The sequence below is a fragment of the Phaethon aethereus genome, assembly GCF_964289735.1.
Source record: "Phaethon aethereus genome assembly, chromosome: Z".
Taxonomy (NCBI): domain Eukaryota; kingdom Metazoa; phylum Chordata; class Aves; order Phaethontiformes; family Phaethontidae; genus Phaethon; species Phaethon aethereus.
Window position 1 is genome coordinate 72,604,396 of NC_138577.1, and position 18,569 is coordinate 72,622,964.

At 39.7% G+C, this 18,569-nt stretch overlaps 1 protein-coding gene across 1 annotated transcript in view; it reads left to right on the top strand.

The window, feature by feature from the left end:
• The window catches only part of BDP1 (BDP1 general transcription factor IIIB subunit), a gene marked incomplete at both ends in the record, with an annotated part of 56,725 nt that overhangs the window by 3,389 nt on the left and 34,767 nt on the right, over positions 1 to 18,569 (top strand). Inside the window, 12 exon segments of the mRNA XM_082013146.1 lie at positions 605 to 1,157; positions 1,810 to 1,913; positions 2,880 to 2,939; positions 3,302 to 3,445; positions 6,246 to 6,379; positions 7,394 to 7,488; positions 8,087 to 8,141; positions 8,819 to 8,962; positions 10,590 to 10,874; positions 11,198 to 11,375; positions 12,365 to 12,524; positions 15,496 to 15,563. Coding sequence (XP_081869272.1) covers positions 605 to 1,157; positions 1,810 to 1,913; positions 2,880 to 2,939; positions 3,302 to 3,445; positions 6,246 to 6,379; positions 7,394 to 7,488; positions 8,087 to 8,141; positions 8,819 to 8,962; positions 10,590 to 10,874; positions 11,198 to 11,375; positions 12,365 to 12,524; positions 15,496 to 15,563 — 1,980 coding nt within the window.

The window sequence follows — 18,569 nt, forward strand, 5'->3', positions numbered from 1 at the left end:
GCTTTCCAGGTAAGCTAAAAGTTGTTGCGTCTAAAAGGCTACTTTTGATGTGTTAAGTGTAAGCAGTAGAATAAGAGCGGCCAGTTTTGCTGCTGAGGTTTTTTTGGAATTCACAGTTTACATGTCATCTACTTGTAGATGTGTAAGAGAAATGTTCAGATTGATTGTAATAAAAATCGTCAAACTACTTGTTGCATAGAGCTTTATTAAAATGTTTTTAATATGTCACTTATGTTATGCGGGTTATTATTTATAATGCTTTATTCTATTATGATGTCTGGTATTCTCAGCTGAAAGTAGAGAGCATTCCAAAAAAGGGTGGGAGGGCTGGGAAAGGAACATGGGGTTTTAGCGTTATTGGTCAACTAACTTGTAACAGTAATATTAGTTAATAGTAATTAATATTAGAAAATAATACACCAGTTCTTATAGTGGATTAGTTTATGAGGAAGTACCAGCTACAGGTTGATTCTAGTGTGGCTTATTTGTAGATAACTGAATTTTTCTGTAGCACTATGGTTATACTGCATAAACATATCTTGAAAGTAAGAGTTACAAATCCGTCACTGTAAAGTATTTCAGAACACTCTTTTAAATTTTCCAGTGATGACAAGGCTGACAGCTCAAATGATGCTGGAGAAGCTAGTAAACCTGCAGAGATGCCTACACAGAGAAGAAAACGGATCTCCACCATGCCCAATCTTGTCAAACCCAGAGCTGGACCTTCATCTGCTCAGTGTTCTGCATCAAAACTGCAGAGGCGAGCATCACAGGCTGCTGATGGCAGTGCTTCACTTCAGAAGGATTCCTCTCCATCAGAAAAGAATAATGTTGAAAGCTCCTTAAAGTCTCCCATGCTGCCTGAAAAGAAAACACCTGTGCCACAAGTGCCACAGTTTTCCCCACTAAAAAAATCAGTGACCAAAGAGCAAAGTGTAGGTGTAGCTGCTCAAAAAAATGATGATACCTTGCAGAAGAATGTACCTTCCCCACTCAAGGAGAGACCAACACAGGAAAGATCAGGAACACAAGAGGAAAAGCTACTTACAAAACCTGTTCCTGTAAAAGAGAAACGAACATGTTCTGACCGTGAAAGGATCCTCAAAGCTCAAAAGTTAAGAGAAATGCTTAAGGAGGAGCTGAAGAAAGAGCGAATGGTAGGCCTCTGTGCTGAGCAGTGCGGATCTGTGAAGGACAAAGACACGTGATTCACCTAACATACATTATCTCTTTGCAGCAGTGTTTTCTGGTGATCATCAGCTGCTTACTGCTAATAGTCTGTGATATCTCGTAACTCTGTATGGTTTTAGCCTGTTTATAAGCAGTAGTAGCACTGTGTTCCCTCATAATACAGATATCACCAGAAATTGTGTGTCTTTTCATTTGATTAGACCCGCAAGCCTTTTTGACATGAGACCTGGTATTATATTTTAGTCAGCATTACAATTTTAAAAGTTTCACAGTTGGTAATATAATGGGGAAGTGTGTTGTAAGATGCTTGGGATTTTGTGTTTCTCATATCTTTTCAACCTGATCGTTGACCATGTTCTGTAATTTTCAATAACTTTTCACTTTTACTTATGCCAAGTATTGAATTTCTCTGAGGGGGTAAGTCACTGAAGGGTCTGGGACATCCTCTCTGACAAAGGGACACTTTTAAGATAAACTTATTTCAGTTGTTGGGTGGTGGGGAGGAGAACAACAAAACTCTCCAAATGGGATACTTCATAAACAAAGAAAAATATTAATTTGTGAAATATAAAGTAGTCTCAAGGTGAATTTAATTTTTTTATTTTTATATGGAAACAGTTGAAACACAGGCCTCCAGTAATTGAAGGACGTTCTCCACCAGATCGTTCTAAAATGACCATGAGAGACTTGATATACTATCTGCCAGAAAACAACCCTATGAAGTAAGTATGATTCTTTTTCTCTCTCCTTAGGTTAAATGTTTTTTTCTTTTTCTAACAGTTCAATAATTGTGAAAGGGAGAATTAAATCTGCAGTATTGGCACAGATGCAGTATTATTGCAATGATAACAAAAGCTTCTAAGCATTTTCACATCTACTCAGTCTTTATACAGAGATGAGAATGGGGATTAGTGTACTTGTTGAAATATAAAAGCATGAACCTGTCCCTAGTGTTGATTTATCTCTGTACAAATGCAGAATAATAGAAATTTTGTTTACTTGCTGCTGTTAAATTTTTAGTTATGACTGCTAGGTATGTCATGACTGTCTGCAAAATAATGATAAAAGAATATACAAAACAAGTGATGCACAGTAGAGTTACTCAGTACTCACTGACTGATGACCTGAGCTGCAGTCCTTGCCCCCTGGCCAACTCCCCCAGTTTTACATATGGAGCATGACGTTACATGGTGGGAAATATCCCTTTGGCCAGCCTGGGTCAGCCGTCCTGACTGTGCCCCCTCCCAGTTTCTTGTGCACTTCCTCATTGGTGGAGCGTGGGAAGCTGAAAACTCCTTGACTGAGTATAAGCACTGCGTGGCAACAACTAAAAACATCCGTGTGTTACCAACGTTATTCTCACACTAAATCCGAAACACAGCACTATACCATTAACTCTAAAGCAGCTGAAACCAGGACAGCAGGCAATGAACCAGATGCTCTCACATTCCCTCTACCCTTGCAATGCCTTGCTGCTTGAAATACTTCTTTTTTGTCCTTGCTGATTAAAAGGCAAAATTCATTAAGCAGTGGTGGTTGTTCAGTTAGGCATAAGCCTAGATGTGATACAAAGAATTGAAAAAAAGCTTTGTGTTTCTTTGTTTGTTACCCACTAAAAACAAGTTTTATGGAATGAAGTAGAATGTACCTGCACAGATGTTCATCTCTAGCTTTTTATAAAATTCTAGGTCTTCACTGGCAGAAGAAAAGAGAACAGAAAAAAATTCTGCACTGTGTCAAATGAAAGAGTAAGTCTTGGTGGTGGAAGTACTTACAGTCAAAAAGTTTTCTGACTTTGGGAAAAAACATGTTTCTGTGGTAATACTAACACTTGGTCTTTTCTGTTGTTTCAGTATCACAGCCCTTATTTATAAGAAATTGTAATTTGGGAGGCGAGTGTCGTTAAAGAGCATTTTGATTTCAATATTGTTTTCGGATTTGTCCATTTTACAATAGAATGAAAAGCAGATTCTAGAGTCTGTGTTGACTAGCTTGCTGGTGGGTTGCATTGCTGGGTAGTTCATTAAATTGTTGAACATCTGGCATACAGAGCAGCGATTCAAAATGCTAACAAAAGTAATGTTTTTGCTTGGTCTCTTAAAAATTGTAGACAGGAGGAGAAAAGTACTCCTGATCATGAAGAGGAAGATGAGGAGGAAGAAGCAGAGAATGGGGAGGAGAGTCAGGATGGTCCACTTCTAGTTCCTCGTGTGAAAGTAGCAGAAGATGGTTCAATTATTCTGGACGAAGAAAGGTAATAAATTCTGTGCCTGACTGATGGACAATATATACTACCCTGCTGCTTAGGTTGTGAATGGGACTCAGGGGAAAAAGGAGAGTTTATCACCTCTGGAAGAAGGCAAAGGCAGCTCACGAAGAGTACAAGGATCTCATTAGGTCAAGCAGGGACAAAATTAGAAAGGCAAAAGCCCAGCTAGAGCTCGGTCTGGCCACCGTCATAAAGGATAATAAAAAATGCTTCTACAAATGTATTAACAACAAAAAGAGAGGCAAGGAGAATGTCCATCCCTTATTGGATATGGCGGGGAACATTGTCTCCAAGGATGAGGACAAGGTTGAGGTACTTAATATCTTCTTTGCCTCAGTCTTTAATAGCCGCTGCAGGTATCTGCAGGGTATTCAGCCCCCTGAGCTGGAAGATGAGGATGGAGAGCACAATAACCTGCCCATAATCCAGGAGGAAGCAGTTAAGGACCTGTTAAGCCACCTGGACAGCCACAAGTCTATGGGGCCTGATGGGATCCACCCGAGAGTACTGAGAGAGCTGGTGGAGGAGCTTGCCAAGCCACTCTCCATCATTTATCAGCAGTCCTGGTTAACAGGGAAGGTCCCAGACAACTGGAGGCTTGCCAGTGTGACACCCATCTACAAGAAAGGCCGGAAGGAGGATCCTGGGAACTACAGGCCTGTCAGCCTGACCTCCGTACTGGGGAAGATCATGGAGCGGTTCATCTTGAGGGTGCTCACAGGGCATATGAAGGACAACCAAGGGATCAGGCCCAGCCAGCATGAGTTCATGAAAGGCAGGTCCTGCTTGACCAACCTGATCTCCTTCTGTGACCAGGTGACCCGCCTGGGTTATTCCTAGTGGATGAGGGAAAGGCTGTGGATGTTGTGTACCTGGACTTCAGTAAAGCCTTTGACAACGTCTCCCACAGCATTCTCCTGGAGAAACTGGTGGCTCGTGGCTTAGACAGGTTTACTCTTCCCTGGGTAAAGAACTGGCTGGATGGCCGAGCCCAGAGAGTTGTGGTGAATGGCGTTAAATCTGGTTGGTGGCCAGTCACAAGCGGTGTTCCCCAGGGCTTGGTTCTGGGGCCGGTCTTGTTCAATATCTTTATAGATGATCTGGATGAGGGGATCGAGTGCTCCCTCAGTAAGTTTACAGATGACACCAAGCTGGGTGGGAGTGTTGATCTGCTGGAGGGTAGGAGGGTTCTGCAGAGGGATCTGGACAGGATGGATCGATGGGCAGAGGTCAACTGTATGAGGTTTAATAAGGCCAAGTGCCGGGTCCTGCACTTGGGTCACAACAACCCCATGCAACACTACAGGCTTGGGGAAGAGTGGCTGGAGAGCTGCTCTGCGGAAAGGGACCTGGGGGTGCTGGTTGACAGCCGGCAATGTGCCCAGGTGGCCAAGAAGATCAACAGCGTCCTGGCTATATCAGAAAGAGTGTGGCCAGCAGGAGTAAGGAAGTGATTTTTCCCCTGTACTTGGCACTGTTGAGGCCACACCTCGAATCCTGTGTTCAGTTTTGGGCCCCTCACTACAAGAAGGACGTTGAGGCGCTGGAGTTTGTCCAGAGAAGGGCAATGAAGCTGGTGAGGGGTCTGAAGCACAAGTCTTACGAGGAGCGGCTGAGGGAACTGGGGTTGTTCAGTCTGGAGAAGAGGAGGCTGAGGGGAGACCTTACCGCTCTCTACCTGAAAGCGGGTTGTGGCGACATGGGTGTTAGTCTCTTCTCCCAAGTAACTAGCGATAGGACGACAGGAAATGGCCTCAAGTTGTGCCAGGGGAGGTTTAGATTGGATATTAGGAAAATTTCTTCACCGAGAGGGTGGTCAAGCATTGGAATAGGCTGCCCAGGGAGGTGGTGGAGTCACCATCTCTGAAAGTGTTCAAAAAACGCATGGATGTGGCGCTTCAGGACATGGTTTAGGGGACATGGTGGTGCTGGATTAATGGTTGGACTTGATGATCTTGAAGGTCCTTTCCAACCTTAGTGATTCTGTGAATAGAGAAATGTTACTTTGGATAGAGACAAATGTGAATGTTTCTGTCTGTTGAGAGTTGAGCTATACTAACTTAGGAAATAGCAAAATATGAGCAGCACCTATCTGCATTTCAGTAGTGGCAACCTTTCTCTGAGAAGTGTTTTTGGAGAAGGAGATAGAGAGGAAGATGTCGTATATCGTTACAGTGAATGAGAACTGCATATTTCTCAAACTTCCAGATGTCTTCTGTTTATGTTGTCTTTGTTTTTCATAGCTGCATGTGTCTGCTTACTGTTACTCAGTTGTCAGTATGATTTGTTCCAGCTTTGCATCTTACATGTTGCTGCTTTATTCATCTGTCAGTGTTTTCAGTAGCTTTGCTTAGAATATGACTTTTAAAAAGTATTAGATTATCAAATTATTGAATTCCCCAAATGTATTGTTAGCATGAGATTTAGCTCAAGACTGCTAGAGCAGTCCTGGTAAAAGAATTTGAAAGTATTCTAAAAGGATATGGAGAGGCTCTTGTGGTTTTGCAAAGTAATTTTCGTGAATGTTACAAAGACAATTTTTTTAATATATTTAATTATGTCTGTCTGTACTATCTCTTATAAAAAGGGGAAAACAAATTTGCTTGCACAGGCCGAGTAGAATAATGATTTCTTGCAGCATTCTCTCATAAATATTAAACCTGATCACACAGTACAAACTCTGACTTGTGTTAGGAAAAATCTCAATAGCTGGCTTATAAACATCTACTATGTGTCTTGTTAGCAATATTTTCAGTTAAGTCTCTTTGTGTGTTTGGTTTTCCAGTTTAACTGTAGAAGTTCTAAGAACAAAAGGTCCATGTGTTGTAGAAGAAAATGATCCCATCTTTGAGCGTGGCTCTACAACTACATATTCAAGCTTCAGGAAGAGTTTTTACACAAAACCATGGTCAAATAAAGGTGGGTGGGTATATTTTTGGTTTCAAGTTTTGGGCCTGCAGAAAAATCTTAGTTTTCCATCTATGCCTTGAAAGCAACAATTTTTATTTTGAGTGTAGTAAATATGTGTGACATAGTTTCAACCCTCCAAACACTTACAACAAGCAGAGCTCTGATATTTAGTGTGAAAATTGGCATGATTAAAAAAATCCAATGCTTTATGATATGCAGGCTACTGTGAATTTTTTGTCATGGAATTTTACATGCTGTGGAAACGCTAGTCTGCCTTTATCAAGAGTGTAATTTTAGATTCTAGCATCCAAATATTTGAGCTGTATATAGAACAATTAGCACTTCTTAACAGCTTCTTTACTTGGTTCTTCAAGTGTGGGCAGGAATGAATTATATAAGCCATCTGTGTGGGCTCATTTCAGTGCACATGGACAGCTGTGTGTTTATGGGTGTGTGGGTTGGGTTTTTTTATTATGCCTTTTGTGAATTGATTATTATCTCTAGGCTGACTACACTGTGCAAGACTTTACAATTGGAAACATTTTTTACAACGATAGCTGGAAAAATTAGCTTCAGAATTCATTGTGCTGCTTTTGGAATGCACTTTTCCTTTTAGCAAACAATAATGGAGATGGCATTTTTACACACTTTTTTTACGATTTCTGTTTGTTATTGTGTTCATAATAATGAACATTGACAATTCGGTGTTGGTTAGCTTTGATTTACTACCTTTACAAAACGTACTTCACATTCTGCAGTTTTATATTAGATTAGACAGTTTTTTCTGTTGATAGTTCATTCCACAAATGTTATTAGATATACTATTACCTTGTGTTATTAGAGGTAAAATAACACATACTCCAGCTCAGCTAAACTTGCAGCCACAGTATATAACCTTAAGGTTATCTATCTCTTTGCATAAAGTTTGAAAGATGTTTTTATTTTAGACAGCAAGAAGGATGGTTAACTAAATACTTAAGTGTGTGTATCTTTTCTTGCCTTTTTTCTTTTTCTCACCTCCAGAAACAGACATGTTCTTTTTAGCTATCAGTATGGTAGGAACAGACTTCTCCTTGATTGGACGGCTGTTTCCTCATAGAGCCAGAGCAGAAATTAAGGTAAAAATTAAAGCACTCAGTAAAGCAATTAAACATCTGTTTTCAATTTTCTCTTTCTCATTTGCTATTCCTGTGTTTCCTGTTTTAGTATGGATAATTTTGATGCTAATTGACTCTGCAGCAATGCTTTTTTTATATGTTTCCAAGAGGTAGTAAGTATCTGAAACATTAATATGCTGTGTTGAATTCCAATCAACATGTCTAGTAAGTCCAACATACTTAGACACAGTTTGTCTCGATTTTATTTTAATTGAAGAATGCTGATATGCATAAGCGGATGTTTGATTTGGTCTTCTATGTTGCCTCTTGTGTGTTATCCAGCTGGGAAAATCTTTGATATTTCAAACACTCCCAATCTAAGCAGGAAGGGCAATTTTTACTGAAAGCAATAAAAAATTATGACTTGTGATATCTATTGGTGACAGATTCTATATTTAAAAATTAATTACAAACTTGTGTTCCTTGAGTATGCTTGTAGATTTTAACAACTTTAATTGGTAGAAAATCTTGTTGCATTGAAGAAGGCTTATCTTGATCTGCCATTTTGTACAATGTTCCATTTGTTTGCTGAAAAAGGCAAATATACCTTTGCTTTTAGAACAAGTTCAAACGTGAGGAAAAAGCTAATGGATGGAGGATAGACAAAGCTTTCAGTAAGTAAAGTAAATGTATGCCACCCTACAATGAGTCATTAAATGGTAGTCATCTTTTTAGGGTAGTTTTTGTACTTTGCTTGAGTTAATTATAAGAAAAAACATTTTTGCTCATAGATGAGTTCAGAAGCTGGGGAATCTTAGCTTTTTATAACAATAAAGATCTTTAGGTATAATACCTGGCTTTTCTAGATGTCTGATAAATGAGATTAATATAAAATTTCCTATATATAGTCAGCTGAATTCTGATTCATAGGAACTCCCAGCACAGTTACTGATCATAAACTGCTTTGAGAACCCTTAAAGGATTTGTATGCTATTTGAATGCTATTTGAATGAGCTATGTAAGTCCTACAGCAGCATTCTAATACATGAATTGTACCATAGTATCAAATAATGTATTTGCCACTTCTTAAATGTTCTAAACTACTAAGTACTGTAACCTTGTTACTATTTGTTTTTTAAAACTGACTACCATAATCCATATATATATATCAACTATAGTACTTGCTCAAGTGATACAGAAAGTATTTTCAAAAAGAATTCTCTGTTTAAATTTATATAATCTTTGCTTTTTTAATATCATAACATGAACCACTAATTATTTTACAAAGCAGAAACTTTGAAAAATTATCAACTTTGAAATCTTTTCTATTTCTTTGCTTTAATCTGATTAGAAGAAAAGCGGCCTTTTGATTTTGAATTCTTTGCCCAGCTGCTTGAGAAGGTCTTAGCAGATGAGGAAAAGAGGAAGCAAAAGACTGTTAAAAGCCAGAAGCCAAGGGAAAAGAAAGCATCAAGGCCTCGGAAGAAGCCGAAAGGTACTTCAAAAGAACGCTTGAGATCATTACAGAGCAGTGGTCAGTAACGTGTTGCTAGCAGAGGCAAAATCACGTAGGTAATGGTTTTCCTTCCTTGTTCCAGACAGGGCAAGCAGATCTTGGCTTCATAGCATAACTTTTTCAGATGTGCGTTACTGATGTGCGGGATGCTAATAACTGGCAGCAGCCAATTTCCTGAAGTGAAACTATTCTGGACAGGAATGTGAGACCACACTGAGATTAGTGCTCTTCCACAGTCTGAAGTTCTAAATGGGATATTCTAATTTAACAGTTGATAAGTATCTCCATGAGTTGCTAATGAATTCACCTTTAGAATCCTTGGGCCAAAACTATAGTTTTGGCAACCTCTTCTGTGACTTTCAGTATTTCCTTACATTTTAAACTCTTTTAAGGGTTCTGTTTCTCCTTTAATTAGAGTTTGACTCCCTAAGTCTGAAGGGTGTGATTCTTCTCAGGGAGTCTTGTAGAAGTTGTTTTAGTTTTCTGGTCTGTTCAAAATAAAGGATAAAGATTATATTTAATTATTATTGATCACCGTATAGTGTCTTATTACCTCAGTACCTATGAAAGGACCTTTCATAGGCATGCTTAAGGTAAAAACAGTTATACTGACACCATTTCATAAATTGCCTGCTAATTCTGTGGCATTGTTCACTTGTTTGTTCCACAAGAACCCATTTTCTTATAAGTGGTATTGTAGAACAAAGAATTGAACAACCTTTTTAAAGGGGAGGCTAGCTAGGAAGCAACATTGCTGTTTAATTCTTAAAATTGACATAGTTGCTGCTTTTCTATAGCCTTGATTTCAGATTGATTAAGTAAAATGTCCCACTTATTAGGACTTGCATCTACATACAGAAATTCTGTTCGTAGACTTTAATGGTAGACTAAAGGTACTTCATGTGTAAAGCAACATGAGTATGCTGTTCTAATTCTCTTGCATTTTGGATTTCTTAATTACAGGGGAACAAGTTCATGTAAGAATAATAAAAAGTACAGGAAAAAGTTCTTGGTTGCTGATGTTCTGCATAAATACAAGATCAACACAAAATGTCTTAAAAAGGGGAGGGAGGAGAATTTTAGAAACTCGTTAAACCCAGAAGAGAATTTATGAATTATTACCTAAATAATAATTCAGCTTTCATGTGCAAATAAGAATAATTAACTACAGTACATTTATTGATAAAAATTATTTTTTCATGGCATACTTTCGGCAACCATCATCATCTCTCCACAGAGATACGATAATTCTTTTCAGGAATAGCAATACCTATTTTTCCTGGATCCAGAAGTGATTGTGTAACCTGCTAAAAAGTATAGGAACAAGAACATTTAACAAATTGTCTTTACATCCTATATTGACTTTACCCTGGTGAAGTGTTGTCTCATGTACAGAATGTGTTTTGTGTTTAGTGTTGAAGTTATTTTATGCTGAAGTTTTTCCGTTAAGTCAGTGACTGATTTCTCATGGTCCTGCTTATATGCCTGGCAATATATTGTCAATGATCTATGAATTCACAAGAAGTTGTTAGTGTGTATATCTTTGCGATTTATGGCTCCTAATACTCCACCAGTCTATTAATCAGTAACCATATTGTCTCAATAGCAAAGGCTGCCAGCACAGAAGCTGCTCATGATCAAGATGATCTTCAGGAAGCCATAATTTCTGATGCAGAAACCGAAGCAGATGCTGTGACGGCTGAGAAAGAAAATGAGGGATCTTTGGGCATTTCTGAACAGGTAGAAGAACAGGTTGCATTAGAGCCACCCTTAGCAAAAAAGAAGAGAAAGAAGAGGAGGAAAGATGATCTTGAACAGGAAGTGGAGAATCTTCCAGAAGAAATGGCTGTCCCTTCAAAAATTGCTGAAGAAGGGAAATCATCTAAGAAAAGTAAGACACAAAAACGCTCACTTTCAAATGTTCAAATATAAATTTTATATAAAGACATTGCAAACTTAAAAATGAGAACTTGGGGTTTATGTCACTGCTCTACCTTGGGAGGTTGTGGAGCAATGCCTTTCCAAATCAGCTTTCATACTAAATCTAAACATATTTTATTTTAGCTGGGAACAGTTCTCTTAAATCTTAGTACTTAGACATTTCCTACTGGGATTTTTTGATTAACTCTTGCTTCACTTGTAGCTAGGATGTGAGAACTGGAATTCTACAATATTGCCCAGAACGTTCAAATTGATTTAATTCTTATTCATTAGCAGAAAAAAAAGTGGTATGTGATGCAAACAGTGATAGTCTTACTACCTGTAGAGAAGACCTGAATAAGGTTATTGGAGGAAAACAAGAAGAGACTGCTGTTACAGAGGAAGAGATATCAGAGTCCTGTTTACCAGTGGATGACATGATGGAGAGAAAAAGTGATGTCAATTTATGCAGGTAATGTTTACAATGAAAAGCTTAGGCAAAATAAAAAATAGTTTAGTGTTTTAATATTGGGTTGTTTTATTTGTGCTTACTGTCACATTAACTGGCACAGAATGGGCAGGTTTTTGGTTTCTGAGGACTGTCCTGGGTTTTAGTTAGCTGTTTTTAAGGCCCTGTGAAATTAATTTACATTAATACTAAAATCCCATCCAAAACTGCTTTCATGTATTTTTTTTTAGAGTGTTCATGAAGACTGTTGGCTTATCCTAACTCCTAATATTTCTCTCAAAGCACTGCTTGGTAATGTTGCGAAGTGGTGTTGCTATATACTTGGAATTTATATCTGTTTTTAATAAGATAGCTCTTGTGGGAAAGGAAAGTTGCTTGCACTTAATTTGTGCAGAACGTGGCTGGGAGGTGAACTTTTGATTTCAATTTTGGGCATTATTTTACTGGAAAGAAAGTAAGTGTTTGTTTTATTGAAGTTATTAGAAAGTGGTAAATACGTAAAGTCATTATGAAGCTGTTAGTGCTACATCAGAATTTTGCATGTTAACTGTTGTGTTTAACTGTATTGTAATTATTTGTTATTTCGTACAGATTCCCAGAAACTTTTATGTGCTTTTAATACTTCATTGGAAGCATATGAAGGAACAGTGTTTGTCTGTGAACTCAACACAGATTGTTACAGAAGATGAGGGGGGAAAAAAGCTTCTGCATACAGTGTTTATATTAAAGTCTGTTTTTAAAAAAACAATCTAGTCTAGAATATTCAGGTGGGATTTTAACATCTTGTAATAGCACTGCAAAAGTACAAAAGATGTTTTAAAGCTCATATCCTTCAATTATCACTAAAACTTGTCAAATTCTTTGAAACACGTAGTTATTTAATGTCAAAATTGCATTATTTTTCTGTTCAACTTGATCCATCTGTAAACAATAATAGCTTTTTTATTGAAATACACTAATAGAATGTGTCTGTGTGTTTTTATTTATTTCAGCTTTGAAGACAGCAATGATGTTATACTAGAAACAGAATCTGCTATACCGAGAACCCTAATTTTTAGAGATGATACATCACAGAAAAGCCAGATTTCAGAGTGCCTGGTTTCAAAGATTAGAAGCCAAGAAAGACAATCTGAAGAAACCAGAGAAGCAGAGGTAATCTTTTTTTAATGTAAATCTTACTTAAGATCGTCTTTACCATTAAAAATGTTTTTATAAATCAAAGCCATTTTTTGGTTGTTTTTATGATGTTTTTACCACAAGGTGGAAATAAGGTAATAAGTCTGAGAACATCACCAAAATTTAAATACTATCAATTTAGCTAGCATTAATGGGTTCTCTGTTATACTGAATATATTCAGAGAGTATTCTGTGCATGCCTGGCTTATCTCATAGACAATTTAAACAGCTGAACAGTTTAATTATTCAGAAGTGAAGCAGTACAATATCAACAGTAAAACCTTGGAGCAAGATTTTTCTCATAGACAATTTAAACAGCTGAACAGTTTAATTATTCAGAAGTGAAGCAGTACAATATCAACAGTAAAACCTTGGAGCAAGATTTTTCTGGCGTATGCTTACTAGCGTGATGTTGGAAACTGATTTGAGCAGGATGAGCATTGCGTTGTGCTGCCTCAGAATGGAAACCTGTGTAAACCCTTGTCTACTGGTAGTAGCTTCCATGAGGTCTTTCAGGAAAGATACAAGAAACTGGGCCAAGATTGAATGATCTTTCTTTGGGTATGTTCTAATCAGGTCCAGCAGTTTAGAAACTTCCTGAGGTTGTGTCTGGCTTCTCTTGAAGCCCTTGATGCACCTCTTACTCTTGAGTTTGTCAAGCTGCTTTTTTGCATCTATCTGTGCCTTTGTCATGAGTGGCATACTACAACTGAGAGTTCATTCCTTTAATGATTCAGTTAATTTAAAAAGTGTATTCTTTGGATTTTTTTAATCCTGATGCCTGGTAGTTTAATATGCACTGTACTTCCATTGTTACGTTCCTGTTCATCTTCTCTTCTTGTTAATGATACCCCTTTTTCCTCTCTCCAACAGTATTGTTTTCAAGGTGAAGAGTCCTAATTTTACATTTCTTCTCATACACAGGAAGTTCCATTCCTCTGATCATCCTTCTATCCTTGCATCACTGTCATTTTTGGAACTTAATATCGTACTGTTTAAAGATTTGTGCTGACAAGGAATGAATTACTTTCTCCTGTGCATTCTAAGATGAAAAATGATCTTATGACTAAAGTTTCCCACTAAACTAAAGTGGGAAATTAGGAAATTCTAAATGGTAGTGTTTCCATAATGTGACAGGCAAATTATTTGTCCTTTGGCCTTTATTTTAGATTCTGTTGTCTAAAATAATGTCTTCATCTTAATGGAAAATCATCTATTTAAGATACTTGCAAATACTAAATTCCTGTAGTTGGAAATGTTATAGCAATACAATCTCCTGACATTAGTTGGAATAATTTTTTTAAAATCAATGAACTGAACAGGGCAATGTGCTATATATACCAGCCTATATATATACCTATATCAGCTACTGGTGTCAGTAGCCAGAGAAGCTAAGCTCTCTGATTAATTATGGCTGTTTGGCATGAGAAAAAGGCATAATAATCTCTAAAACTAGTAATTTCAAAAGACCTTTTATGTCAGTTTTAATTCTCTTGTTCTGCTGTGGTTAATTTACTTTAAAAGTATATGAACATAATCACTGACCTAAAATGAGAAATACTAAGCCAAACAGTGATGTGAAACATGACTCTATTAATATTATTAAAGAGGTAAATGAGTAGAGAAATAATGTTTTTAGGCAGTAGACTTTAATTCACGAAACAGATTCCATAAAATCTTTGTAATTCTGATTAGTCTGCTATGTTGTCAAACTTTTTTCACTTGTAGTGTGGTGGTTAGTGCTCTCTAGGAAAATGATTTAAATACTAAACCTGGAAAGTAATGACAGTTTATACTGCCTAAGGAGTCTGTTATCAGCTTCATTCAATTAACAGACAAGGAAATGGGCTGGCAGGCACCTCATGAACTTCAACTTTTAGGCACTAGACTTTTACTTTAATTCACTAAACAGATTCCATAAAATCTTTGTAATTCTGATTTTCTGCTATGTTGTCAAACTTTTTTTACGTGTAGTGTGGTGGTTAGTGCTCTCTAGGAAAATGATTTAAATACTAAACCTGGAAAGTAATGACAGTTTATACCGCCTAAGGAGTCTGTTATCGGCTTCATTCAATTAACAGACAAGGAAATGGGCTGACAGCACCTCATGAACTTCAACAAGGGGAAGTGCAAAATCCTGCACCTGGGGAGGAACAACCCCAGGCACCAGTACATGCTGGGGGCCACCCAGATGGAAAGCAGCTTTGCAGAAAAAGACCTGGGTGTCCTCATGGACACCAAGTTGAACATGAGACAGCAATGTGCCCTGGCTGCAAAGAAAGCTAATGGTATCCTGGGCTGCCTTAGAAGAAGTGTTGCCAGTGGGCTGAGGGAGGTGATCCCTCCCTCCCTGTTCAGCACTGGTGAGGCCACACCTGGAGTACTGTGACCAGTTCTGGGCTCCCCAGTATGAGAGACATGGACATACTGGAGATGGCCTGTCAAAGGGACATGAAGATGGTGAAGGGACTGAAGCATCTCTCCTATGATGAAAGGCTGAAAGAGCAGGGACAGTTCAGCCTGGAGAAGAGAAGGCTTGGTGGCAGGGGCTGGGGAAATGTCATCACTGTATATAAATACCTGCAGGGAAGGTGTAAAGATAGATGGAGCCAGGCTCTTTCCAGTGGTGCCCAGTAACAGGATGAGAGGCAGTAGGCACAAAATGAAACACAGGAGGTTCCTTCTGAACCTCCGGAAATATTATTTCTCTGTGAGGGTGATGGAGCACTGGCAGAGGTTACCCAGAGAGACTGTGGAGTCTCCATCCTTGGCAATATTCAAAAGCTGTCTGGGCATGGTATTGGGCAACCAGCTCTAGGTGGCCCTGCTTGAGCAGGGCAGTTGGATCAGATGACCTCCATTCTTGTTTCTGCTTTTCTTTACATTACAGCAATAGTTCTTCTACACTTGTTTCTTTTCTACAATTTTTTTTTTTTCCCTTACTCAGGACAAAGACATACATGACTTACATGAAGAGCAGAGTGCATCAGAAAGTGTTTCTCAGTCTGAAATCCTGTAAGTAGAATTATTTTACCCTGCAGTGGTACTTGAGCTAAACCTGCATTTACTTAATTTGGATATAATTCTGATCGACCATAGTAAGTTGAACTATACATTAGATCATGATAACTTTTTTCCATATTCAGTTAAGTTTTTTGGTAGAAATTTTGATTAATGAGGAACAATGCTTTGGCTAAGATTTAAAATGTTACATGGAAGCAAGGAGGAATACTTAACTAAACTTTGGAGAAAGCTAGCTGCCCTACAGTCAGCGAAAACAAGAGATTTCTCTGAAGTTCTGCCATTTTTGGGGAGAACCTTGGTTGTGAAAGTTGATTTTTTTTTTTTTAATTTTATTTTTAATAAAAGGGCCTCACTGTGTTCTTTGAAACTTGTAGTTGTCCATCAGAGCTTATTAGCTGTATACATTGTGTGTGGTGTATTCATACCTTCCTAATTGGAAACTGTAGCTCTTTGGAACTCGGTGCAAGAGAATACCTCAAGCTGTACATACGTTTCTTTATGAAGTTAATCTTTGTGACTATTTCTTAACACTTACTACTCTGCCTGAGACGAGTGGTGTTTAAACAAGTCTTTGCCTGAAGATTCCATTTTTGTGTGTCGTGGTTTAGCCCCAGCCGGCAACTAAGCCCCATGCAGCCACTCGCTCACTCCCCCACGGTGGGACAGGGGAGAGAATCGGAAGAGTAAGAATGAGGAAACTCATGGTTTGAGATAAAGACAGTTTAATAAGTAAAGCAAAAGCCATGCACGCAAGCAAAGGAAAAAAAGGAATTCATTCACCACTTCCCATGGGTAGGCGGGTGTTCAGCCATCTCCAGGGAAGCAGGGCTGCATCACGCGTAATGGTTTCTTGGGAAGACAGACGCCATCACTCTGAACGTCCTTCCACCCCTTCCTTCTTCTTCGTCCCAGCTTTATATACTGAGCATGACATTGTATGGTAGGGAATATCTCTTTGGCCAGCCTGGGTCAGCTGTCCTGGCTGTGTCCCCTCCCAGCTTCCTGTGCACCCCCAGACTGCGCGCTGGCAGGCCAGCACGAGAAGCTGGACTGTCCTTGACTGCTTAGCAACAACTCAAAACATCAGCATATTATCAACATTTTCTCATCCCAAATCCATAACATAGCCTCACACTAGCTTCTGTGAAGAAAATTAACTCTACCCTGGCTGAATTCCATACCATTTACATTACGCTCAGGTACCACACTATTCGATACAGCCTCATTTACCATCACCCCCCTTCCCATCCTTTAATATAATACACAGATTATCATCCCCTGAGTCCATAGACTTCCTTCCAAGATGTCCATGAGATGTCCATTGAGTTCGTTTAGTCCATGACTTTGGGCTCCATCCCTTACGGTGGTCACTCAGGACAGGCAGTGTGGGGTGTTGCGTGGAGTTACTGGGCACCAAAGCTCAGGTCAGGTCACCGCTGCATTTGCACTGCTTCTTGTAAGGCTTGTCCTCCATTCATTCAGGTGGTTCCTACTATAGTAGTTCCTATAACGTGCAACTCAAATCATGGCTTACAACAGTTTAAAGGTATTTCCATTACAATCTCCACCCCTGGGCCCTTTGGACTGGGCCATAGGGTTTAACATTGCAATGAACTCCTTCCATTGCCCCTGCTCTGGCTTGGACTTATCCACAGACTGCAGTCCCTTCCATATGCTACAGTCTCTCCAGGGATATATCTGCTGTGGCCTAGACTTATCCACAGTTGCAGTCACTTCGAGGTGCACCTGCTCCAAAATGGCCATCTCCACGGGCCACACTACCTCCAGAGATAAATCTGCTCCAGCGTGGCTTTACCCATAGTTGCAGTCCCTCCAGGAATATACCTGCACTGTCGAGGGCTTCTCCATGGCCACACACTTTGAGGTGCTCCAGCATGACCTCATGCACAACCACTAATGCTTCAAAGTGCACCTGCTGCAACATAGATTTTTCCACAGCCATAGACGCTTCGATATGTACCTTCTCCAGGGTGGACTTATCCATGTGCCACAATCCCATCAGAGGTATACCTGCTGCGGCACAGAGACAACCATGGGCACAGATGCTTTGAGATATACCTGCTCTGGCATGGGCTTACGCATGGCCACAGATGCTTCGTGGTGTCCTGCTCGCACATGGACTCACCCACAGGTCACAGTCCCATCGACTCGAGTTCACAGTGGAGGTCCAGCCTGTCCAGTACAGCAGCACAGAAACGGCAGCGATGCCCTGGCCACCTGCCAGCCCAGGTGCAAGGCCATTGCCGTAATCAAAATCTTCCCTGGCACAGTAGAGTCAGAAGATAAGCGGTGCAGCAGCACGGCAGCAGCGAAAGCAAAAAGCAGCCACTAACGAGCTCTGGACTCTAATAGACGTAAGGAAAGCAAACCCATGGCAAGCAGGGGCCTGTCAGCTAAGAGCTAAACAGCAATAACAGCTATAAATTCTATCTATCACATTCCAGTCAAACGTGTCATTATCTCAAACCCTTCATGCCCCATGTTGGGTGCCAAAAAGGACTGGCATGGTTTAGCCCCAGCTGGCGACTAAGCCCCACGCAGCTGCTCACTCACTCCCCCACGGTGGGACAGGGGAGAGAATCGGAAGAGTAAGAGTGAGGAAACTCATGGTTTGAGATAAAGACAGTTTAATAAGTAAAGCAAAAGCCATGCACGCAAGCAAAGGAAAAGAAGGAATTCATTCACCACTTCCCATGGGTAGGCGGGTGTTCAGCCATCTCCAGGGAAGCAGGGCTGCATCACGCGTAATGGTTTCTTGGGAAGACAGATGCCATCACCCCGAACATCCCTCCACCCCTTCCTTCTTCTTCGTCCCAGCTTTATATACTGAGCATGACGTTGTATGGTAGGGAATATCTCTTTGGCCAGCCTGGGTCAGCTGTCCTGGCTGTGTCCCCTCCCAGCTTCCTGTGCACCCCCAGCCTTCTTGTTAGCAGACCAGCACGAGAAGCTGGACTGTCCTTGACTGCTTAGCAA